General features: G+C 43.4%; 1 protein-coding gene across 2 annotated transcripts in view; it reads left to right on the forward strand.

Annotated features, from left to right (window-relative positions):
- Positions 1 to 553: 553 nt before the first annotated feature.
- EGFR (epidermal growth factor receptor) overlaps positions 554 to 25,412 on the forward strand; it is a 158,800-nt gene continuing 133,941 nt past the window's right edge. Inside the window, exon 1 of one of the 2 annotated variants that reach the window (XM_015618676.3) lies at positions 554 to 1,047. In XM_015618676.3, coding sequence (XP_015474162.1) covers positions 942 to 1,047 — 106 coding nt within the window. In that variant the 5' untranslated portion in view covers positions 554 to 941. The remainder of the gene's footprint in view (positions 1,048 to 25,412) is intronic. The other variant, XM_015618675.3, reaches the window with a different exon arrangement.

Genomic DNA, 25,412 nt, shown 5'->3' on the forward strand with positions numbered 1-25,412 from the left:
GGACTATCCGCAGAGGACGAGTGGGCTCCGCACATTGCGGGGGGGCAGAAACGAAGCCGGAGCCCCGGAGATGCTGCTCCCCGTAAAACGCCTCAGTTCTCCCGCACTCCCCTCTCTGGCGCTGCGAAGGGACAGCTCTCCCTGAGGAACGGGACGGGACGGGACAGCGCTTCTGCTGCAATCCCCCCGGAGCAGCCGCACTGCCGTAAAATCTCTGCCCCCCGCCACTCCCGGCCGGGGACACGGAAGGCAGAAGCTGCGCTAAGGCCACGCCGCTTTTTTGCGAGCAGTGGCGCAAATGCACGCTCATGCCTTTGGCAGCTGCCGGCCAGAAACTGCCGGGAAGTAGAAAATCCACACGTACACACCCTTCCGAGCAAGGAGGAAAGGCTAAACTATCTCGTCCCCGCTCCCACCTCCTCTTATCCTATATTCCGGGACAGGTGGGGCGCCCGCCCCTTCTCCACCTGGGCGGGGAAGGCGCTGCTGGTTTCTCCTCCCCTCTCCTCCTTGCTCCCTCCCCATCCTCCTCCTCCTTGGCGTCCCCAGAGGGAGCCCCTGCGCTCCGCGACCGAGTGGAGAGCGCAGCCGGGCGCACCCCGTCCCACAGCCGGCTCCAGCCGCTCCGCAAGCCCTTGTGCACCCGCCGCCGCCTGCAGCAGGAGGAGCAGAGCTGGGAGGAGGAGGAGGAGGAGGAGGAGGAGGAGGAGGAAGGCAGCAGCCCGCCCGCAGCGGGGCACGCACGTGTGCGCGCAGACCTCGACGGCCGCCCTCCAGCATGCTGCTCGGAGCCGCGCAGGGCAGAGCGCCGGAGAGGAGCTGATCGCTGCGGCGGGAGAAGAGCAGAACAGAGCAGAGCAGGAGCGACTCCGCGGCATCCTCCGTGCGCCCGTCCCGTCCGACCCCCAGGCACTCCGCCGAGGGAGCGGCGGTCCCGCAGCATGGGCGGCCGCAGCCCCCTCGCTGCCGCCGGGCCCCGCGGCGCCGCTGTCCTGGTGCTGCTGCTGGGGCGCCTCGCTCTCTGCCTCGCCGTGGAGGGAAAGAAAGGTAGGGGGGCGCCGGGGTCCCGCCGCCCTTTGCCGGCCGCGTCCCGGGGGAACAGGGAGCCGGAGCTGCGGGCGGCTGCGTGCCGCGGCCTCCCGTGGGGAGAGGAGGAGGGAAAGTCCCAAATACTTATTTCCCTAAGAAAAAAAAACAAAACAAAAAAACTCACCCCAAAAGCAGGGAGAGAGGAGAAACGGGGAGAAAACCAAACCTATAGCAGCGACCACGCAGCCCTGACTTCCTGATTCTTGGCTTATTTTCTTTTGTGGGGGTGGAGGAAATAAAAGGGAATAAGCCTTGGCACATCTCATCGGCTGTGCTTCTCTTCTTTAGTGTTTCTTTTTTTTCTTCTTCCCCCCTTCCCACCTTGCCCAGTCGCTCCCCGGAGAGCGCTCCCCGGCTCAGCCCAGCGCAGCCCTGCACGGTGGCGGCGGGGAAAAGCCGCGGGGTTCCCGGGAAAGCAGCGCTCCGGTAACCCGCTGCCGCTCTGACCCGGCCACCTCCGCTTGTCCCGTTCAGAAATAGTCATAGTAATAATAGAAAGAGGTGTACACCTGGGGAGGGGTGGCTGAAAAGAAGGGAAACTTCGTGTGCTTTCCGGTGCCCCAGTTATCAGAAAGAGGAGCGATTTATCCCTGCCCGACCCGGCGCGAAGGAGCCGCCGTCCCGTCCCTGTTCCGTCCCTTTCCCGGCCCGTCCCGGCGCTGCCAGCCCCGGCGCTGCCCGCCCGTCCCGGCGGTGCGTGGGAACAGCACGGCAGGGCTGGCTGTGGGGCCGGGCGTGGGGCTGCCGCCGATGCTTGGGCTTTCCTGCTCTATTGGAGAAGCTGTCTCAGAGGGTGAGAAGAAGTTTCTGGCCGGTCAGACCCGTCGCTTTTTCTCTGTGTGTGGTGTTCTCTTTTGTGAGTTTGGAGAGCAGGCCCCGGCTGCTGTTCCAGCCGGAGAGCAGTCCTCTTTATCTTGGAAATCTGCCAGCCAGAGGAAAAAATGCAGATTTGGGTGGTTTGGTTTTTCTTCTTTTTCCTTTGATTCTTTTTAAAGAAAAAGCGGGAGAAGAGAACTATTACTTTCTAGAAGGGCTGACTGCAAGGCTTAGAGCAGCTGAGAGCCTTTCGTGACTGTGGACTGTAAAGCCGCCCTGAAAGTGAGGAACACCCCATCCAAAAGAACTAGTTGCACAACCTTTAAAAAGCGGAAAGATTCTCTTGTTCCAGAAATCAAGTTCATACCTGTTGTTGATGTAACATGGGCAGTTTTTCTTTCCCGGTTTTCTTTTTATTTATTTATTTTTTCCTCACCCTTTGAAGCCGATGAGAAGTAAAGTGTCTCCCATCTGCTCTGCCTATCTTTTGAGATGCAGTCTCAGGTGCACATGTCCTGTGTAATATCTAAAGAGTGAGGAGAAATACCTTGTTTATAATGTTTAATTCTGCATCTCATGAGCTTGGGAGGTTGCTAGTTTTTTGAGGACTACTAATTAATCAAAAGCTGCATGATAAATCCAGTAGAGGTTATCCTCAGGATGTTGTGGCAGAAAAGTAACTGTTCCTCTGGTAAGAGCTGGAGGCTCAGTGGCAGAGATGAAGGCAGAAGGATTTCTTCAGAAAGCATTAATCAGTTGATTTGACTTTATTAGTTTCTCCCCACACTTGAAGATAAGCAAGAAAATTACTTATAGGCACAAAATGAAGCAGCATCTGAGAATGGTGAGATACTGATTTCAAGCAACAGGTCCAGCAGGTAATAGAGGATCAGTGTATGTTGGGGACTGCCTCCTTGTTAAAATGATAAGAACTAGCATCACAATTCAGAGAAATGGTGAAAGAAAACTTGCTGTCATAAATAAATGCAACACTTCTGCAAGTTCAAATTGCATGTGAAATGACACTTCTTAAAACTTCAGCCTGATTTGTTCTATTACCAAAAGGAGATACCTGAAAAAAAGAAAAGGCACCTAAGGCAACTGTTAGGAGAACATCAGAATCTGCCTATAAAATCCAATCAACATAATGTTTGAATGGAAATTTAAATACAACCGTGTCTTCTCCCAAAACTGTAGAATTAATTTTCTTGAAGATGGATGAGAGAAAACTGATTTTGTTATAACACTGTGCTCATTAAGATACAAAAAAAAGCCTAATTGTACATACTCCAGGACCAAACAGCATTGCTCAAAAGTGAAGTACTTTCATCTCAGGGATCAATACCCACCTCTATCTACCTGCTCTGATGTTGACCCACATTAAGCACAGTGGAACTAATCCAGATTTCCACTAATGTACCCTGGGAGGCCTAATTGGTGGTACCTGAGATAAATACCTGTGATAGCTGGCATGCCACTTAAGCTGGATGCATTTGACCCATGTCCTTTTTGTGTGCCAGTGCTTGGCGACAGTGCTATGGTCCAGCAGATTGCTTTTTGTTGCTATATATTGGTTTTATATCTCTAGTTTAGGTCTGTAGCTGCAGCTGTTGTGGGGTGGGAGTGTGCTGCTCCATGTCGGGACAGGCGTGCTGGGCTGCTCGGGAGCTGCCAGAATGGACTGTGGTAGCTTTCTGTACTTGGAGTCTTATACAAAGTACTAAGTTCTTTAAGGGTATTGAGTTATTCATGTCCATGTGAAGTGAAAAACCTTTGTCTAATATCCTGTGCAGTGTTTACGTGTGGGTTCTGTGTGTATTTATATTGAGTATTGCTGCCCTTTACGTTGTCTTGTAGTTTCTGTGCTGTGTATTATTCCCTGCTTACTTGTGGCAGATGTGTACAAGTAGACGAGTCTTTGTGGATTGTGCAGAGCTTGATCCAGCTACGTGCAAGCATCTAGTGCCTTTTTAGCTGCACTCCAGTGTAAGCTGGCTGCTGCTCTGTGGAGCAGAGATCTGACAGGAGAAGCCTGTGAGTTGTGCCTGCCATGGGGGCATCCCAAGAGCAGTGGGCTGCCCACACATCCACAGTTTGGCTGAGTTGGTACACTGCTGTCTCATTCCTGTATATTACCACTGACAGAAGTAGAATTTTCTATGTGGATGGGAGCTAGTATGTTTGTGTAGGTATTCATTATGTGAGGTCTTGTCTATGCAACCATTTATTATTTTCTATTCTCCTTGGTAAATGACCAAACATTCCTGGATTTGTAAATTAAAATAAATCTGTGCAGCCTTGATGGTAAATACAGTTAGAGAAATGGAAGCTTAGATACTGATACAGCTCAGCTTGGTGAGATAATAGAAATAAATAAATAGTGTTGGGTGTAGAGCTGCTTTTACTCCAGTGCCTCAGTGTGTGAATGCATAAGAGCAAAACCAAAAACCATCATTAAGATCAGCGAAGGGAATGCTAGCAGTCATCTCCTTAATTCAGGCAATCTGCAAAATATAGTGACTGTGCAAAATTTTACAAGGGAGATTGACCTCTCAGCAAAGTGTGTGTGTGGTGAGCAAACTAGATGCTGAAGTGCTACTAAATGCAAACGTGTTATTTCTTGCATCAAGAGTATATTAAGAGATTTGCAGATAAATAGAAAATCAAGATCAATGCCCTGGAGACTTTACAATCAGAGTAGTCCGTTGTAATTTATTTGTTAATTTATAAAGAGAGACTTTTGGGGAGTGTCGCACAATGCCATTATGGTCCTCAGGGCTGACTTTTGCATTTAGGTATCCATGTATCACTGAAATCACTGGGTTATGCTAGCTTTAGCAGCAAGATAGCTGACTAGCCAAACCAGTTCCTTCAGAAAGTGTCCTTATCTTCCTTGAACACAAACTGCCTTTGCTTAATTGCTCTTCAGAAACAAGCCCGGTGGAAAGTTTACTTCATTTTCGGGAGGATGACAGTACCTTCATGGAATGGTTTTGCATAGAAGCTGTTGATGTTACTACAAACTCTTGTTCTAGTCCAGGTTTCAGTAGTATGTGTGCATCAGAGAGTACAGTCACACTCTGTATGTGAGTGGATTATCCCAGAAAGAACTGATACTCAAAATTGGTGTCAGCATGTTACGTTATAAACACCGGCATTTACAGGTATGAGAACTTGTTAGACTCAGTTAAATCTCATGTTAGACTTGGATCTGTATTGCAAAAGGGTTTGTGTAACACAAATTTGACTTGCAGAACTTTTATTTGGGAGCCAGAACTGGCTGTACTCAAAAAAGCATTTTTTGGCTGTTCTGTATTAGGAACGCTTCCTGGGATGACCTGGCTGACAAACCTTTATAAATCTAGACTGGTCAAATTATGTAAAAATATTACTTGCTAGGTAGAATAATTGTCATTTTGGAATTCTGTGAATTGCATTAGGCATCTTCTAATTGTTTTTATAATTTCTCAAACCTCTGTTCTTCTGTACAGATCTCCTTGGACATCTACTAGTGGAAAATGAATTTCTGTCAGTCAGGGCTCATCTGGCATAAGAATCACATTTGACTTGGCTGGGAAATGACTAGCTCTATCAGAAAAAGAAAGTTCTTAGGAAATGCAGCAGAGCTGTTATTTGTTTCTCAGTGGAAGGATCGTTCTCACTTTTTGGTTCCTGCATTTGCTTTGTGGCAGTTGTAGGAGGTGTGTAGCCTGCAATGAACACTCAAGCAGAGCTTCTGCAGTCACAGGGGTAGTTGCCTGTCTCACACTTGCCTTGAGGTCAGCTTGAGCAACACATCTTGCTCTAAGTGCAGAACTTGCCTCTCTGGGTCCTGAGCACCTGTGATAGGGACCATGGACAGGAGCTGTGTGATGCTGAGCTCTATGGCAGAGGAACAGGGATAGTAATGAGGGGCCCTGGGATGCACCCTTCAAACAGGGCTTCTGCTGTGCCACACACCTCTGGTGATGAGGGTGGTCTAAGAACTGTGTCGGATGTGACACATCAAAAGTCCTCTGTTCCTGAGAAGCTCTGCTACTCTTGGCTTTAGAGAGCTTGTGAAATGCATGAGAACATGGAAAGCCTGCACTATGGGTTTATGTAGGTGTTGGTAGAAAGTGTTCAGGTGAATTATGTTTTCCCAGGGGTTAATGGTACAGTGTGGAAATCCGCTGCTTGATGTTTTGTGTGGACTTTGACAGTCCTTGTTCAGCTTAATACAGTATATACTGATCCTTTTAGGTACATATGGATTTGACCTTCTCCTGTGCCCCTTCTTCCAGGAACTTCTAGGAGCACTATTAGTAGGTACAGTATGAGACTTAGTGGTGTTTCAGTCCATTCTGGTTATGTTACTTCTTGCCTTCCAACTATGGCAAAAAGAATTGTAATGCTTCCTTTTTTATGGCTGAATTCTGCTGACCTAACAGTATTGAGTAATAGTGTATTTTTTTTTTAATTTCAGAAATAGTTACAGAACATTTGGCATTAGTATGTGCAGAAGAAGTCATTCTTAAAGGAAATGTGGAAAAAAAAATGAACTCCTCTGCACAGAGAAGTTGGAGTAAAATAAATGTCTATTTCTGCTGAAGCAAGATGTTATTTATTAGGAACTGTGACATGACTTTGTAGTTTGTCTTACAGGGGGAATGTGTAGGTGTGGGTATTGTGCTGTCTATGCTTAATGTTATTGAGGGTTGCTCAAAGGAAGAAACATGAGAAACCTACCTGTGAGATTGTGTGTTTAAACAGGAAATCTTTCTGATGACCAGAGAGAAAAGACATGGGAAATGTGGGCTGGCCATTGAGCTAACAAGTGCAAGTGCTACCACACCTTTTAACATTATTTTTTAACGAACAGAAGGCATAGTTAGGAGAGAGACGTGCTGGATTTATATATCCCATAGGGATGTGAGAGCTTTCCTTTGGAAGCTCCAGTGCAAAGTGTGTTTTGCCTGTTGACAGATCCGTGCAAGGCAGATGCAGGGATTCTCCTTCTGCCAGCGTTCCTTCGTCTGCCCAGCACATCTGCGTATATGAAAGTAAACATCTACGTGTTCACATGCATGTTCTACCTGCAGAGTGCATTGAATCTCATGGGTGGCTTTTGTTTGTTTCAGTGGGTGAAGAGGGAAAAAAAACCCTAGAAAAAAAGAAAAATTTCCAGTCATACTGAAACAAGTATGTCAGGGGTGGTTTTAGTGAAGAGGGGAAAAAAAAAAAAAGGCAACAAAACATCGAGAAAAAAACCCTGTTTTAATATAATCTGGAAGATCAAATTTGACTTGAGATGATTTCTTTTCAAGTTGGGTAAGAAGCTAAATGAAATGTTGTTTGAAATGAAAATTTGCAGGTTTATTTTGAAAATACCAGAATACCACTTGATTTTCTTATACCTCCCTCCCACTTAGTTTTTTTGGCCAAGGCATGTTTGCGGAGCTTGGCTCAAAAAAATAAGGTTTTGGGAGTGAGGTAAACTGTCATTTGTATACACATTAATAGTTCTGCTCTGATCTCTGTGAACACTGAGTTAAATGAAGCCCAAAATGCTTGTGATCACTTTTTTCTGTTTTCATAAATTGAAATAATGAAATAGTAAAAATAATGAAATAGGGGTAAATAAGTATGTTTAAATCAAAGGAAGCTTGGTATCCATTATCTCCCTGGCATCAGGGTGCTGGGTGCTTTCAGCGTACATTGGTGAGCTCCAGAGGAGGAGCCCAAGGCTTGCAGGCTCGTTGCTGGAGGTGCAGGAGCAGGCGGGCCGGGGCTCTGAGCAGGCAGGGTGACACTGCTGAGCAGTAGCAATGCCCCAAGGGCCAGCAAGGCTTCTGTGTGGGTTAAAAGCCTTCTTGTCTAGCGGTTACCGCTCTCTGGTTGCTTTACCTTGCAAAGGTGCTGTGTGGAAGGTGGGTAGCCTCCCCGGGAGTATCCTCCACTGGAAAAGTGGGGGATTTGCCAGCCCCCTCCATCCCAAACTGGAAAACTGTAAATATTCAGGACTAGCAAAGGCAGTCATGCCAGAACCTCTCTGCCGAGGTTGATGGCTCCTTCCTGGGTGCAGAGATCACTAGGGTTGGATGAGTCGGCAGGGACCGTGCCAGACAGGATGTTTTCTGGGTAAGAGGTGGAAGGAAGAAGAAGAGGATATAAACCAGCTGTCTTGATGACAGGATAGTAGTATTTTAGCTCTGGCTTTTATAAGAAGAAAATTATCACTTTGTGGGAACGGGGTTTGTATGTTTGGTAATCAGGACATGGTGGCATAATGCCTCCCTGCCTTCCCATCCCCAGATTCTACAGTAAATATAAAGATAACCAGGAAAGCCCTGGAAATCAACCAGTCTTGGCACTGGGGCACTGGGAGCTCACACAACACTTTTCATAGATAGGGAAAAGTATTGTTTTACCTATCGTGATTCAAGGGATCGAAGCCACAGACACTTTGAATGCTTGCCTGAGGCAACACATTGGCCACTGATGGAGTTGCCTGCTAGTATTTTGGCCTCTCACCCTCTCTTGGTTCTAGAAGACAGGTGTCTGCTAGGGAGGGCAGGAGCCTCCCTTGGGATGAACGAATGTAGACCCCCCTCCCTCCGAATTATTATAATTGTGAAGTCAAGGGGCTCTCAGGTAAAGATCTGGGGATAGGAATAACAGTTCTTTACTAGTATAACCAGGCAAACAAACAACAATAACTACAGCAATAACAAGAACACAGAACCAGGGACCCCGGGACAGCTTTCTCGGCTGAGATGGGATGGAGGAGAGGCTTTGTTTTCACAAACCCCTTGGGCGGGCAGTCCCGGTGCTCCTGCAGGGCTCCGAGGAACAGTCAGCTGGAACAGCAGGGATGAGCTGAGATCCTGGGCCGGTGGCTGAGGTGGATCAGCAGCTCCGCGGTGGTGGCTGGCACTGCCACACGTCCCGGCAGGACAGGGGGTGCGAGGCCACCAACAAAGAGGGGAGAAGGAGAAGAAGCAGCCGCTCCGTCTGGGTGATGGCGAAATTCCCTTGTCCTCACCGCAACAGCTCTGCACTCAAAGTGTCCTATTCCGAAGCTGAAGAAAGCCCTCCAAACTGTCCCCACCCTCCTTTTTTCCTGCCCCGTTCCCCCCCTGGGCCCCCCCGAACGCCGAACTCTTCGTCTTCTCTCAAGCACCCACCAAGTACCCGCAGTTAGGTTTTTCCCCCCGCAACTAATGCATAAAAATTCCACGGGCAAGCCAGAACTAAAAAAAACCCCAAAACACCTAACCCCCAACACACTCCATGCCCAAGCCGATGATAAACACTGCCTGGAGTTGAAGGTAACCAACATCCTACTTGGAACCTATTTGCAAGCTTTGAAAAAATATCTCATGCGGACCATCATTCCTTCCCTTTCCTGAAGGCCTTTCTGAGCACCCTTCCCTGGGGACATGTCCCTTGATGGAGGCTGGCCAGAGCCTGGGATGAGGTGACCTGTGGTGGCATGCATCTGGCTTGGCTCCTGGCGCTGAGGCGTGCTCGCTCCCTGCCTGTGGTAGGGCTCAGCGTGCCTGGCCCCTTGCTCCACCGCCCTGGGGAAGCCCCAGCACCTCCTGAAATAACAGCAGTGTGAGACACTAGCTGCAAATCAAGGTTGGCTGCAAGCAGATGTAAAGTCTGAACTGTTTCCTAAATTATGTTTTCTATGTAGCTGCAGCATAGTTATGATGGCGATTTTCACATTTGCAAGTCCTAACTTAAAAAAAACCCAAACCAAACCCTAAAACAAACCAACCAAAAATAAAATAAAATTGTAGCTTCTTCTGGGGATATGTATTCACTCCCCCTCCCCCATTAAGATCTGAGACATATGTGTAATTCTGAAAGTTGAGTTTGATTCACATCTGAGGCAGTAGATGTTTCTTCTTGAGAGCTGTATATTTCAATTCTGCAAAGTTATGGCTGCATGTGCAGTTCCCTATTACTAAGGAATTATTTGATCTTGAAAATACCAATTTTTCCATTGCATTATTAATTTATTACATTGGAATTAGGTTTGTTTTTTTTAAATTTTTAATCAAGTTCACAATATTTTTGTAGAACAATGATGTTTTCTGAAGTTCACTCAGGAGGTAAAACTAAAGCAGGAGGCGCAGGGTTCAAGGAAGAAGCTTGTTTTAGCAGTTGGGTCAGTTATTTCAACAATGCCTTTAGCAAAGAAGTAAGAGGCTGTTTGCACAAATCAGTAACTAGTTCCCATGATTCAGATTGAATCACGTAGCTCAAGTCATTTGAATAAATAAATGACTTCTAGTAAGTGAGACAACCTCTGCAATTAGGATGGCATGCTGCATATTTCATGTTATTTATTATGTGGTTTTCAATAGATATGATTAAGCTGGTTTACACTTGGAATGCTAGGTAGCATTTCAACACAAGCCACTTAACCAGAGCTCACATTAAAATGAGATGCACATTTGTTTTGCACTGGTGGTGTTGTGCTGTATCTTCTACACTTATATTTTCTTGTGAATTTTCTTCAAACAGAAACTTATTTATTGGAAAAAGAAGTCACCTGGCCAGGGGCATGTCCATTTTCTGTAACTGTAGTGGGCAATTCTCAAACGGGTGCTTCCTAAATATTTAGTTTCTGCAGTCCTAGCTTTCTTTTATTTCTTACTTGGCCATCAACTCCCATGGATGTGTATAACCAGAGGTGCAGAAAGCTGTTTTTCTCAGATGTGTTCATGGATTACGTGCTGTCCCTGGTGTTTCATGGGTCACCTGCAACTTCTGCACTTGGGCTTGGGATGAGAGCATTGCAATTCAATGTAGAAGACAAGGAAGAAAAGGTCTTCTTGCTCTTTGCTTCCTGATGTTGTTATTTTGTAGTTTGGGTTAATTTTAGGTAGCTATATTATCAAACTGAAAAATCCCATGCATTTTTTAAAAATGTATGGTCACTTTACTACTCTGTCGTACGTGTTTATACCATGGACAAAGCAATTTTAATTTAAGAAAATACACCCTGGACTATCAAAGGGAATAAATAGCTCTGGTTCAAGGAGGTATGGAGAATAGGTAGGATTTGGGGCCTACTGGCCAAGTGATCATCTGCTCTGTTCAGGAGAAAACGTTGTTATCATGTTTCTTTCCAACTTTTTCAGTTAATATAGCATGAAAGGTACATTAGAGACAATGGATGCCTATTTGATAAAAGAGGCTTGCAAAATGATGATGTCAGATCTTCAGTGCCAGATGAAAATGCCATTTTGCAGATGTGATCACTATTTCTTCTGAGAGTGGAAGTTACAGTTCTCCTACCTGAAGGCATTGGCAGTGAATTTTGCACAAACTTTAGAAGCTAGGAGAAAAATAAAAACTTCTTAATTTCCTTTAATCATTGGGAAGGGACAGCTGTGATATGACCATATATGACTGTTTGACAAATTTGCTTCTCGTGTGTTAAATCTGAAGGTTCACAGATCACCTACTGGGCACATGAAGACAAGGAAACCTTCCCCCACAAAAATGTGGGGGAGTTATCCTCAAGTCTGAGTGACTGGTTGGCATGATGTTTTGGAAACTGCTGAATAGTAAGGGCCTTTAGTGAAAATCCAAGTTAAAGGGGTGGAGTGGTTTTTCTCCTCCCTTTTTATTGCAGCCTATTTCTCATGAATGGAATTTTGACATTCTCAATTCTTGAACAGGATTAAATTTGTTTTACAGGCTCTTCAGACTTCAGCACCAAGTACATGCCTTTTTTTTTTTTTTTTCTTTCCCATTAAAAACAAACAGAAAACCCCAAGTGAAAAACCGATTAAACCAGAACAAAACAAACCAATTTTTTTGGAAGCAGAAATGTTAGTTGGCAAAATCCTGACTCTGGAAGCTGATTTGTCACAGCTAGACCGTAATTGAAGCTGTTAGGTTTCCGCATGAACATGGGTTTTGCACCACAGAGCAGTGTGTAGGATGTGGGGCCCTTGGCATTTGAGGAGAGTTGGGAAACAGTGGAAGTGTGACCTCTCTCCCTTAGTCTGGCTCTGCAAGCACTCCTAAAAACCAAGCTGTTGGGAAGCCAGTAGTAACAATCACATCTCCCCTCCCTCAGGTACAGATTCGGGTCTTTCCTAATGGAGACCTGTGGTAATGTGAACAGAAGATGAATTATGTATAAAAACTCTCTCCCAGCAAGAGAGCTTTTTTCCCATCTCAGGTTCTATATTTGAATTTTGACTGGTATCAGAATGCTGACACTGTCCTTAGAGAGGCACGACGGCCAGCAGGGCATTGATTGCCTGTACTAGTGGACCATTAGGTGTTTGGCTTTCTAATGAAAGAAGCCCCTTCTCACTGGTCCTTGTGTACCCAAACATGTTAGGGACAGAGCACAGGCTTCTATTTAAAAGCTTCACTCTTGTAGCAGAGGAAGATCAGTGTGAGAATTGAGCTGATGTCTTTGTGGCAGACTGAGCAAGGTGCTTTGCAAGGTAGTATCAGCTCCACACTTTGCCTTTATTGCCAGGTTTGTAACATCTGGATAGATACTGATGCAATTATCACTACCCTAAAATTAACCGCAGAGGTTCAGTCTTTGAGAGTAGGAGCAGTGACAAGAATTTCACAGCAGATCCGGAAGGGAAAGCATGTAAGACAAATTTATGTTGTGTGTTCAGCTTCCACCTGACTGTAAGGATAAGTAATTGAGTTGCAGCATTTTTAATTTGGCGGAAAAGTAATTTGTAGCTCCTAATTTGACCTCCTGCAGTGAGGAAGTCTGCAGTGAGAGGTGAAGTCGAAACTTGAGAATCTTCAGTTTCTGGTAGGATCTCATTATTTCTTAAAACATCTGTTTTAGGCTACATCTCCAGTTAATGGATCAGTTTGATATTTGTCTTTTTGTTTTGAATTTGAAAGGATGACAACTGCGATGCTCTCTTATTTCCATCTGGTCTTCAAAAAGTAATTAATTAAGTGTTGAACAATGGTATTGTCAGTCTGTTTTCTACCTAATAAGCTCTTCAAGGTGCTCTTGTTAATGATTTTATTATTTCAGATCTGCTCTTGTTCTCTCTTTCCCTCCTTAATGAGGCAGATCCCCTAGGCAGCATCAGTTTATCACGGTTGTCTATGGTAGATGAACTAATTCAGCACCAAGGAAGTTTTGTGTTCAGCAGTGTGTAAGACGCTCCCATCAGTACATGTGGATAATTCTCGCTGACACATGAAAGACTTAGCATGTGCAAAAAAGGAGGAGCAGACCCTTTTTCTAAATGAGGGTCATCTTGATTTGAGCAGCAGCAGTCTGGTTTGCATCAATGAGCACATGTTATTCAGTGAATTAAGAGTAAAAATAGCTAATTAACACCTTCTCTATTTCATTTCTGCCTGGTCATTAGTTACTATGAGCCAAATTAATTCCTGATAGCATAGGCCATGGAAGGATGTCAGTGACAAACTCGGGTCAAGAACTGAATCATTTGATGTTCTGGAGAGAATTACTACCTTTTTTATTGTATTGCCTGTATCATGTAATTTAATGCAGGTAAGCTAACATCTGTGTTTCGTATTTCAATTTATGAAGAGATGATCTGAGTTGATTGTTGGAATTTTAAAGAAAGGCTATTTTATCCTGTTTAGTATGGTACCTATTGAATCCTATCTGTGGACTAAAGTACAGTTTTAAAGACTCAGATCATTTTAGAAATAGCAAACATATGACTTCTAAGTAAACAGACTGATTGTAATAGAGAGGATTGGAAAACGGATTGTTGTGGGCCAACACTGTACTACTGAAAGAGATGATATTGTACTGATAATCACACTGTTGGGCTTAATGGCCCATAAAGTCTGATAAAAGCTTTTGTAAAATTGTCAACAATAATTCCATCCTTTGCTAGATTGCCGGTGAACGTCTTCAGGTCCTGGAATAAATTGCTACCATCAATGGTGTTTATGTAATTTCATGAAATAAGGCTTTCACTCTGAAGATGTAATAACTCTAATAATAAATAATATAAAAATACTGTCAGCTAAAAATTAATGACTCAGGTCCACAATTGCTGTAGCTGCCCAGAAGTCCCTTACCTGGCTTGGGCTGAGGTGGCTTTACATCTGAGATTCCTGTGTGTGGGTTCCTGTGAGGTTCATGTGCCTCACTCTGCCAGTTGCTCATTAGATCAGCATAAAAATGCAATGTCAATGCAGGGTTTGTATAAAAATAAAAAAAATAGTTTAAGTTTACTAGATCTCTACTCTGTTGTTAGCTTTTACTGTGGGGTTTTTGGCATTACAGTTATTAGAAAGTGAATATTAAAAAGGCTTAATTACTTTCATACACATTAATACTCCATTTAAAAAAAGAAGTGCAGAAGCAATTAAATTTTGTCTATAGCTTACAAGCTGTGTCAATGTATGGTTCCTTTAAAATTGTTTTCACAGCTACTACCTTCCTATCTCCTTTTTATTCCCCTCATCCCTTCCACATGATTGGTTAGATAAATTATTGGCCATAGTGTGATGCAAAATGGGCTTTAATCCAAAGTGGGAAGAGAAGGAAGTTCTTTTGCAAGAAAATAAATAGCACAGGGTATTTAACAGTGCATTAAGCAACATCACTGTTAATACTGCACTGATAATGCAATGAGGAAAGCAGGAAAATATGTCATTAGTTTAGTCAAGCAGTGAATTGCTCCAGCGCTGATATTTTGTTGGTGATATTCAACATATCCAGTGCATAAACATTGCTAATACAAAGCTTAATGAAGAGTTGAACATGGACTTTCCACCTCTGCAGCATGGGATAGAAAGGAGGTGCTGCACCTACAGGATTACCTGCCTGTAGTTGGAGTTTCACTTTTATACTCTGGGAAGGTGGGGAACAGGAATGTTCTTTACAGACACAAGTTCTGCCCTCCTGGAGTTATTGCTTACCCATATTTATTTGCTTTATTTTCTTTACGAGGTGATGGTAGAGGTAGGAAAGTATCTTGGGGGAATATATTCTCCAGTCTCTACCTATACAGCTTCAGGAGTGCTTTACCCCAGAAAAACATAATTCTTATGTTAATGATCTTGAATTTCAATAAGCTTGCTTGCTCCATCTCCACCTTCCTGATGTACTTGGCAGTGGGTGGTAAAGTGGAATTCAAGGAGGGCCTCAAAATTATTTGGCTCCCCAGCTTCAGAATGTGCAACTTTGAGAAAAAAAAAAAAGTATTGCAGCTCCATGCAAGGAAGATTATGGAAAAAGTAAAGTTACAGAGAGGTGGAGGAGAGAGAAGAAAATCTGGAACTCTCGCTTCTCAGTTACAGTAACACTGCAGCAGGAACATGCATTTTCTCTGCAGGCTCAATCCAGCAAACCTTAGGCATCATATCCCTTTGAAGTCTGTGGATATTTTGCCTGCCACTGCAAGTTCAAGTTTTTTTTATTACTTTATTTGCCTAAGAAAATTCTTCTCATCTAGTTTAAAGGGAAAAACTGATATGGAATACCCCACTGTATTGTATGAACACTATGCCAAAAAGTAATTCTCCCAAAACAGAAGGTAAGATGATAATCACATCCCAAGATTTTATGGTATCAGTGTTATAACTTGCAATGAGTCTTTTGCCTAGGTAAGGCAAGTCTAGAAAGTAGATATTCTGGTAATTGTCCTTCCACTTTCTTTTCCGAAAAGATTGTTTCTAGATGTATTTTTGGATGTGATTAATGCGGGTGAATAATTCAGGCTGTGTAAAGCACTATGGCTTCAGGCATTGATTTCTGCCAGCCAAAGTGGTGGTCTCATGGATTAGCAAAAATGAGATATCTCTGAACTTGCTGAAATGAACTTGATGGAGTTGAGTGGCATTTCACTCACTCACTGGATGTGTTGAAGCCAAAATTTTTACTTGGGAACTCTTGCGAAGAAGCACGCGTGAGAGAGTGTGTGTAGCATACACCTCTCTCTCTTTTCCTGAGAACTATTCACTATAGGCCTGAGGTGATATGTTAATATGTAATTCTTAGTATATAGAGGCCTCTGGCACTCTTGCTTTATCATTTAAGAAAAAATGGTGTTACCACAGCAACTGCTATGCCACCCGGTACTGAAGCAGCTCCCATCTATGTAGTGCTTATAAATGTACATTAAACAGATTTTTAAAGTGCATGTAGCTAAAGTGAGAGTAGGAACTTAACACTTGGGGAATGCGACAGTGGAAGGAGATCATGAATTTGTTCAGAAGTTGGGAAAAGTTCTTAATGGAAATAAATAGCAATAGATTTGAATTCAGCAAGCTCTTTGACAGATGCATTTTTTCAAATCTATGTGCAGTCCCTTTGAAGTCAGCTGAGTTCTGTGTAGGGCTAGAGTTTGTACAGGTTCAAGAGTCTTGTTTTACAGGTGACAAAAATTGCATTGTGAAAGGGAGTGATGGTTTTGAGAGATTCCAGTGGTGACACTTTTGTGGGGTGTGGCTGGTGAGGGCAGATACCTGGCATTTCTCTCCAATGAGCCACTGAAAATGATTGAAAGGGAAGTCATGAGTAACTGTAAGTATCAGAAGTTTTGATTTATGAGTAGTTTTCAATTTTGGACAAGGTTTCATATTACATTTGTGCATCACCTGTATTTGATATAGCAAGGAGTCTGTGTTGAGGGGTGTGTATAGAAATATGTTTTGTTGTCTATTAAACGTTAGAGGAGTACATGGTAAAAATTTCCGTACTATAAAATGTAATTGTTTTAGGGGAGACAAGAGACCTATCTAGGAAAGACTAGGAAAGGTTTTAAGCTACTCTGAACCTAGTAGTGTAAACCTATGTGAGTTTTCCTTTTAAGACACTGAGGTGTAAGAAGAGCCTACTATAGCTGGATGTTCAGGGCTGAACCCAAGCCCTGGTGAAGCTATAGGTTGTCATTAAAATGCCTCTGAAAATTCACAAGTTTTGTATGAAAGCCATGCTGGGGTTGTAAGGCAGCCTTCCCTTCCTAGCCTGGGTCAAACACTGAAAGATCAGTTTGGGATGATTTCTGATCCTCTACCTTTTACACCTTCACTGTAATATAATCCACAGTACTTAATGTCATATTCCTTCTCTGTAATCCCCATTTTGATCTTTCTCATGGATTCTCTCTCTTGGTAACTATCTTTACTGTCACTCTCACTTTAGGATGGTGGAGCAGGTTTATACTTGATAACCATCCTACGGCCTCAGTACGTTTTGTTTGAACAAACGCCAAAAGCACTTGGAAGTTCACTGAGTTAAAGGCAGCAATAATGACTGTATCCTGGGACTGGAAACAGCACCTTTGTGGTGCTGCCCAAACAGTAAGAAAAACTGATTGAGAGGGTCCCTAAAAAATTTCTTCAGTTTAAATTAAACTCAGTTTAATTCTGGTACACATATACCAGGGGAGTCCAATGCATAAAAGGTATCTCATGCATGTTCCCAGTACTGTATTAAATGATTAAGTGTGTAGTGAGGGTGTTCAGACACATAACATGTATGACAATTTGCCTGAGACAACGAAAAGAAGTCAGTTTGTGGTCAAAAGCAGAGTTTTTAATAATGTATTTGTTATTTGTATGTAGTACTTTAAATGTGCTACAGCAAAAGTTGAATGCAGGCAGTGATTTATCTCAGAAATATACATCCACCTTCAAAGATCCAGCCTGTCTGCCTGATATCTAATTAATCACTCACTTCTGATGATAACCTCGATGTTATGTTGGGAATGCTTTCCAGCACTAGCAGGTTTTTAACAAGCTGCTTGAGATGCATATTAAAAATGCTTTTGGAGACATAGAGGCAGAAAAGCTTAGAAGTCTGATGACTGTTTATCTGAAAGGAGCTCCCAGGGGCAGAGGAACTGGGTTCACCATTCCTAGTAGTTTAACCAGGTAGGAAACTTATCTGTTTGTCTGCTCACAGAGACATTGAGGGGACAGTCTGTTTTGAATTTTAAAATTAGAGGCAGTGGCATTATTTCAGTACATGAAGTTCAGGGCCTTGCTAGGTAGGGTTGATATCTGAAAACGATGTTTTGTCCATAACTCACGGCCTGTGCACAAAGTGAAAGTCAGTGACTGATGTCAGGGAGAGGAAGCTTCCCAGTGTTTCATGGACTCTGTATTTCATTGCACCAGATTTATTATAATGCTTAGCACTCCCAGTTCAAAATGCATGTGTTTCCTTGTTGTGTTTCCTGGTTGTGTACAACATGATATGCTAAAGAGAGAGAGTTTGCTTTAGCTGTGGACTAAGTTAAACACCAGAGGCTTCTGAAAGCCAGGCAAGTTTGTTAGCATTATTTTCATTTATAGGAAGGAATAGCAAACATTTACCTGTGCAGCAGGCAGCAGTTATCTAAAGCTAACAGTACTTTTACATGCACAGGTATGACAAGGGGACAGTGTTAGTATCTTCAGCACTGTGATATAAAAACATAAGGTCACATTCTACCCATAGGTAAATCTTCTGCAGCCCTGCTGAAATGCTGAGGTACTGTGCTCAGGTCTGAAACCAGACCTGGGTCTACAGTCAGGAAAAGCAATGCTCAAAAGCAGGAATGCAAGTCTTTCAGGTTTGCTCCCAGTCTGGGCTGTCAGGTGTAAAGGATTTGTTTTAAAAAAAAAAAAAAAAAAAAGTTTGTCCTTTATGATTCATTGTAGATAAGTCCTGTGCCATAGTCTGCCAATTACTTTTTGTTGTTTGGGGTATTTATTTCAGGCCACTGTAAATGCAGTAAGGAATTTTGCATGGAAATCATAATCTGTTGCAGATAAAGCAGGGGATTTTGGCTTAGTGTCTCAGAATAAGTGCTGGAAGAAGTAAGCCCAAGAAAAAGACACATCAAGGAGGAGCTAAAATTACCTGAATTCAAGTATCAAATCCTTAGCAAGCTCTGGATTTTGGGGAGACCTTTGCTTTTGATTTGGCATGGGTGGGTTTGGCTTGACTGCATAGGGATCAGAATAATGGATTTCCCATGAGATAGTCAAAAGAGGATTATAAAATCAGGATCTGTGTATTATAATTGTCTGCACTGTTGTATAGATTTGATATGGTCTAAGCCCCACCCCACCCCAACCCCAAGTAATTTTGCGTTGTCAAGAATTATGTGCTGGAATACAAGGTGTGTGTACTAAAGAGACTTCATTTTCTTAGACAGGAAACCAATGAGTGAAGCCAGAGCAATGTGTAAGTGCTGGGCTCTTTGTGTTTGTGTGTGCATGTTTGGAAACTGCCACAAAAAGCACCGTTTTGGGGACATGTACCCGTTACTAATTGCCCCTGACTTTGCAAGGAGCGTGTGGGCATCCTGGAGCTCCAAACACTGCGCTGGGGCTGCCGCTGGCCGGGTGATGCCCCTGTGGGAGCCGCTGTCCTGGCACACCGGGGGGAAAGGCTCTGCCTGCCCCTTGGCTCCTGGCACTGCTCACAGCCTTGGCATGATGGCCCAGCTCTGCACCTTTGCTCTTTGGCCCCAGCTTGGCGTCTGCAAGGGTTGGAGCCTCCTCGATAAGCTGGGAGGTTGTGTTTGGGTTAGGCATGATTCACCCTGTTAAAACTTCTCTGGGTGAGGGCTGTGTAACAGCTTCCTTAAGGTCCCATTAATTTGTCTGTCCATGACAATTTCTCGTGAAGTCTATCAGGGTTTCTAAGTTGTGGACCAATAGAAAACAGGGGATAAAAAAAAAAAGAAACTTTTAAAGCTTTGAACCATATATTGTCTACAAACTGTCATTGGCCATGACTGCATATTTATTAGTTCACAGCTTTAGGATATTCTGCTTTCATTAATATTGAGAATTAATCTGCACTGTATTTTTCTGCAGCATTAGCAGCAATCCTTTGGCTGAATACAAATGAAATTTTTTGCTGCAACCCAAATTTAACTGCGGGTAAAGACTTAAAGAGGATATTTATGAGGCACCTACATGGCATAGTGAATTCTGGTTTGGGTGTTTGCTTTCTGTTATTGTTTTTTGGCTGGGTTCTGGGTGTTTTTTTAGTGACACTACTTTCTGCAGCATGCCAGGGTGGGATATTTACATGTCCATTCTTACTTTATTTTTTTATAGCATTTGATACCGTAGAGGCCTAAGTGGTGCATAACTTATTTCCATTGAAAGAGAGTTTGGTCCATTGGCAAAATCTCAGGACAACAGCTGCTTTGCAGATCTAACATGATTTCTAAAGACAAAAGGCCTTTATAAGGTAAAACTAGCCCTGTAATATCTGGGAAGCCTGCAAAAGGTGCTGCACAGCTTCTGCACTTAACTACTGTATCACAAGGACACTTGCAAACTGGCCAGACTGAGCCGTGAAAAAGAGGGTTGGACACTTCTCCTTGGCCAGAGAACCTGATGTCAGTCTTGGTCATGTTGTGTTTGCTTTATTTTCTCCTGAGGTGGGATAGGCATATTCCTTTGCCCAGCCACTCACCTGTTGCCCTCACCATAAGATTTCAGCTGGCTGAGAATTCTCAGGGCTAATCTGTGCCTCTGCACAAAACTTCATAGGAAGGAAAAGCATCTTATAGCTGGGAAGAGTGGAGAAGAGCACCATATGATGTCTGTCCATTCTATGATCTGACTCACAAGGTGTTCCTACCCCCAATTTTTAGTTATTTTTAATTGAATATTTTCTTATGTGCATGGGACAGGAAACACAAAATGCCCTTGATAACTTCATGGTGTTTTGAAAATGCATGTTTGTTCTTCAAGCATGTTTTGTACCTTTGTCCTGGGTTCCATTTTAATGGCAATTTAAATCCATTAGAAAGAGAAACAAGTCTCCACAGATCCTGTTGTGTACAACAGCTTCACGTTTAAATTTGAAGTGTAATCATGCACAAACATTGACTTGACCAGTATTGCTACTGGCATTCCTGTTAAGTGGATAGTTTAAGGCTTAATGACCCCTTTGAAACCAAGTGCTTGCTTTTTGTCATGTATTGATGGTACCATGTGAGGCCAGCAATTGAATTTCTTTATTTTCTTTTCAGCGATTTTTAGAAAACGTTTCAACTACTGGCCTGGTTTGCTCGCTCCATTTACCCTCACTGGTGAGGATTGAGCTGTTTGGACAGGGCACGTGCCATCCAGACCCGGCTGGTTCATGTAGCAACCTCAGGATTTCTTCTGAAATGTGATGAATGTTTGTTAATCTGCTTTTGTGATCGTCATGGCAAGAAGTTGCCAGTTGGATGAGAAATTTATGTGATGCAAGGGAAGATCCCTCAGGCCTGGGGCCCTTCATAGCCCCAGTAAAAATTTTCATTGATGAGCCCAGTCACCAGGATGTCTACTTGTGGTGAGGTCTGAAAAATAAAGTTGGGGAGGCCTTGACACTGAGTGTTGACCCATGTTTTTCCTTAGTGTGCTGAAATGTGGAGATAGCAATAATTGCAAAGTACCTATTTCTGCATATCTGTGATGAATGAAAAAGCAGTGCAGGTCTAAAATGCAACTGCTTGAAAATATAAATGGTTTGAGGTTTGGTAATGGAACAAATTGCTGGAAGCTTTGGGATGAAGTACATAGAGATGCTCGCTTTTTATGTCACTTAGCATTGCTTTAACATAGGACAGGCTAGATGCTTCATGCTTTTTACATGGGATTGACACTTTAATGCTTTTAGCCTCCTTCTCCTACCAGAGAAAAGTCTGCATCAGCCACAGGCACTGACTGAAGCCTTGGGCTGTGGAGTGAATATCCCCAGCTAAACATCGAGGAACATGGACAAAATCAAGCGAAGCTTTTGCACCTTTTTATTCACCATTTCTCCTCCCATTATGAATTGGAATAATTTAATTTAAAAAGGCAGCTGGTAAAACCAAGAACATACTGAACTTGGCATCAGTCCTCTTGTGCAAGTCTGGGACTCATAAAAGACTTGGACACGGGATGAAGCACCTTCAGCGAGAGCCCCTGGCTGCTACCCAGGACAGCTGCAGGGACGCTGCAGCCTCCTCTGCCAAACCAGGGTGTTGCAATATACAGCCACTCCTGAGCACAGAGGGTCCTTCCCGCTAGCAGCTTTCTTCCATGGAAAAATGTTTTCCTAAAAGTGAAGACTGAGCCTGGGACCAGCCTGGGGGGGGTCAGATTACATCTTTCAGAATCTCACTCTGCACATTTTGAATAAGCCTTTGGTTGTGTCTGCTCTTTGGGACACTTCATGGTTGCAGCAGCACATGCTGTTCCCCAAAGTCGAGTGTGTGACCAGAAGCAAATGGGCACTTGGGGAGAGAGCAAACCTCTCTTAGTTCATCCTTCATGGTGTTGAAGGAAATCCTGTTTCCAGATTGAGCACAGTGCCTTCCACAGTGTTTCCACAAGATCTTTCTGCCTGTTGTCCCAAAGTGTTTCCACACCTCTTCTTGTGGAGGGGCACAAGGAAAGTTGGAGAAATCCTTGTGAAAGGCAGGGATTTGGGCCTTTCGGCAGGCCTGTTTGCAACAAGGTTTCTGACAGTCAAGTTCTACTTTTGGAAAGTTTGTTGTCATGTTATGTAGAAGGAACTCCCTCTGCTTATGAGGGAATAACTTGCTGCCTCAATTTATGGAAATATACAGTGGGGCTATACCCTCGGGTGGTGGATTCTATGACCAGAAAACCTACAGTTTCTTTAAAGTCTGAAATTAAAGCGCAACTTTCATTTTTCTACTTTAGCTGTGCAATTTGACTGTTTGCAGTATTCTAGAGAGGCAGCAAAATTACTGTTGGCTTTCCCACAATAAATCTTTGACCTTCCCCACCATTTAAGCATTAGCAGATTCCCTGTGCTGCGTATGGGGGTGGAGAAAAGAGCTGTGGAGTTACACGCACATGCTGACACACACACACTGTTTGTTAGTAGCTCTAGCAAGCACTTGGCCTGTGAACTCAAGGCAGTGTTTGGGGGTTTCTTTCCTCCTCTCCACAATACTGGATGTAAAACAGTCATGCTGCAAAACAATATTCTACAAATTAGGGCAAAACTGTTACTCCAAGCGATTCGCATCTTGTTCAGCGCTCCCCCAAGTTCCCTGGGGGAGACCCGTAACATTTGTTGGTGTGTGTTTGTGCAACCTCCCGCGCCCAGCCCAAGGGCCTCTTGTGGTACTTGGCTTCTTCTTCCGAGCCCTCAGTGTTCAGGCACTGATCTGTCATCTGGCGACGGATGCAGAAGTTGAAACTTCAATCTGTGCATGATGCTGATCATGGAGATGTAGCGTGAAATGGAGTTTTCCCCGTTATGTTTCCATGAGTTTCAGTCTTCAGCAGCTTGTGAGCTTTATGCAAGCTGATGGATGCAAAAGGAGTGCTGAGCGCTGTAGGCATAGGGCAGGGAGAGGAGCAGAGAGGATGGTTTCAGGGCTGCACACATCTGTTATCTCCGTGCCATGCTCACAACGGAGCAGCGGGGGCTTTTTGACACTTTGGATTTTTTTCAGTTCAGTTGCTCAATCCCAGATTTTGTTTTGTACATTACTGCAGTTTCACATTTCACTGCAAATTATTCACTCCCTGTGCCAAAAGTAGGGAATTTGGAGAAAATACTGAGCAGGTTCAGAAAAGATGAGCAAATACTCACGTTGGAGGTGATTAGATCCATAAGTTACACTCGGGTTCAAATGGAGCAGATGAACCTTTGTGCAGCACATCAGAGCCAAATGTGACAATAACGGGTATGGGTCATATCCATGGCAGATCCCAAGCCTCTCCCTTTGAGAATAAACCAGACAAAAGGGCATCTGTACGCTTCTGATGGCTGAAAAATCTTATGAATTGAAGAACATGTCTAAAACAGAGTAAGACTATATATTGTATTACAAGTCCAGAGAACTATTGCTAGTTACTGGGTTTTGCTAGGCTAGCATTTCATCCGGGATGGAAAATATGAGGCTCTCCTTAGCCTGCGCGTTCTGCAATAACATTTTATCAGCAGGCAAAGTCTCATTAAATACACCCCATCGGCTGTGCTCATGCTGCCAATTTTTGAGTGGAAACATTGTATTAACTTGGCTGTTCCCTGCAGGATATTACTCTTGGAAAATTATAACAAAGTGAACAATCCCCAAATCAGCATTTTTCATTTATAGCAGGCCGTAATTTACAGTACGGTATGGATCTACGCCTGCCTGGAGAATTCCCTGTCTGCCGTGGCAGGGAAGAGCGTGCATTTCTGTATTTGCCCACGAAAGCATTTGTCTTACATGCACGCAGTGGTTTGGATCCACATGGCCTCTGTTTTTCACTGTATATTATTTGTAATGACTCATTATCAACTGTCTAAATCCAGGATGCACATCCCTTTTAGGACCACAATTTATCTCCTGCATGGGAATGACATGTACTTCCCAGGGCCAAAGGACAGGGTTTTGTCCCTCGCCTCATCAGAACCCAGTGTGCTGTAACTTACTTGAAGCTAAGACTTAACAAGAGAAAGGAAAATAATTGCTTCAAATACTAAATAAAAATCCAGCACCAACGTTTTAAAGAGGAGTTTCAGAGCACTTGACAGAGGTGACTGAGCAACCCACCTCCTTGCACTCTAGAGGTTTATGGCTTGTAGCATCTATGATTGCTTACTTAACTGGATAAAACCAGCGCAATGATTTCATTTAAACTCTGGAAGCTTTAAGGAAGCAATGCCCTGAATGTCAGTAAAAAGAGTGGAAAATTTTGCTGTTACAGGTGAAGGAGAAGAGACCATTTTGTATCCCCTGTAAAGTTTTCTTTGTCAAGAGCAAAGCAGTTCACTGCGTGTCCACAGGCCCTGAGTAGTTGTTCTCTTTTGTTTGCGTAACAACTTGTATCAGCAAACGAAAACAGTTCAAGCTATTCACTTTGGCACTTTCTTTTTGACAAATGCAAATACTAAATTGTAACATGCTGGAAAAGTCCTAAGTCCTGGGGGCAAACCAACCCTTAGTGTCCACAGAGGTGTGGTTGCCTGTGCATTTCTGTATGTATTTACTTACATGTATCCATGGAAATATATGTCTATTCTTATTTTCACACATCTGCTGCATAGAAACCCTTATTCTTTAAAAACATTACCAATGGGGTTTTTATCAGGCAGCCTTAGTCTAATTTAGTATTAGATACTTCCTGAAAAGTGGAGCTATTCCAGCACCAGTACTTCTGAGACTTACAGCTTTAGATACACAGTCTGTGGATGTTGTTGTATGCTAAAAGTAAAATTATATAAAATTTAGTCAGGGAAATATACTGCTATTTCCATCCAAAGCATTCTTTTTTTTTTTTCCCCCCCTTTTCTTGCTGGAGCATTTTTCAGAGTCTGGATGGGAAAGTATGCTTTCCTTAATACCATTAGAGCTGAGGAGAAGGGGGTAGATAGTGTTTGTACTACTGTCTTTCGTTCCCATCAACTCCGGTATGGTTTCTCCCTTTCATACTCAGTCTAACCTGACTTAATATTCCGCTTCAAAAGAGGGCAATTAAACAAAAGGTCTGCATGCTTTGTGCCAGCATCTTTGAAGCCAACCATAAGACTCCATTCCCAGAGGATGAAAGACAATTTCCAAGGA

The sequence above is a fragment of the Parus major genome, chromosome 2, assembly GCF_001522545.3.
Source record: "Parus major isolate Abel chromosome 2, Parus_major1.1, whole genome shotgun sequence".
Classification (NCBI taxonomy): domain Eukaryota; kingdom Metazoa; phylum Chordata; class Aves; order Passeriformes; family Paridae; genus Parus; species Parus major.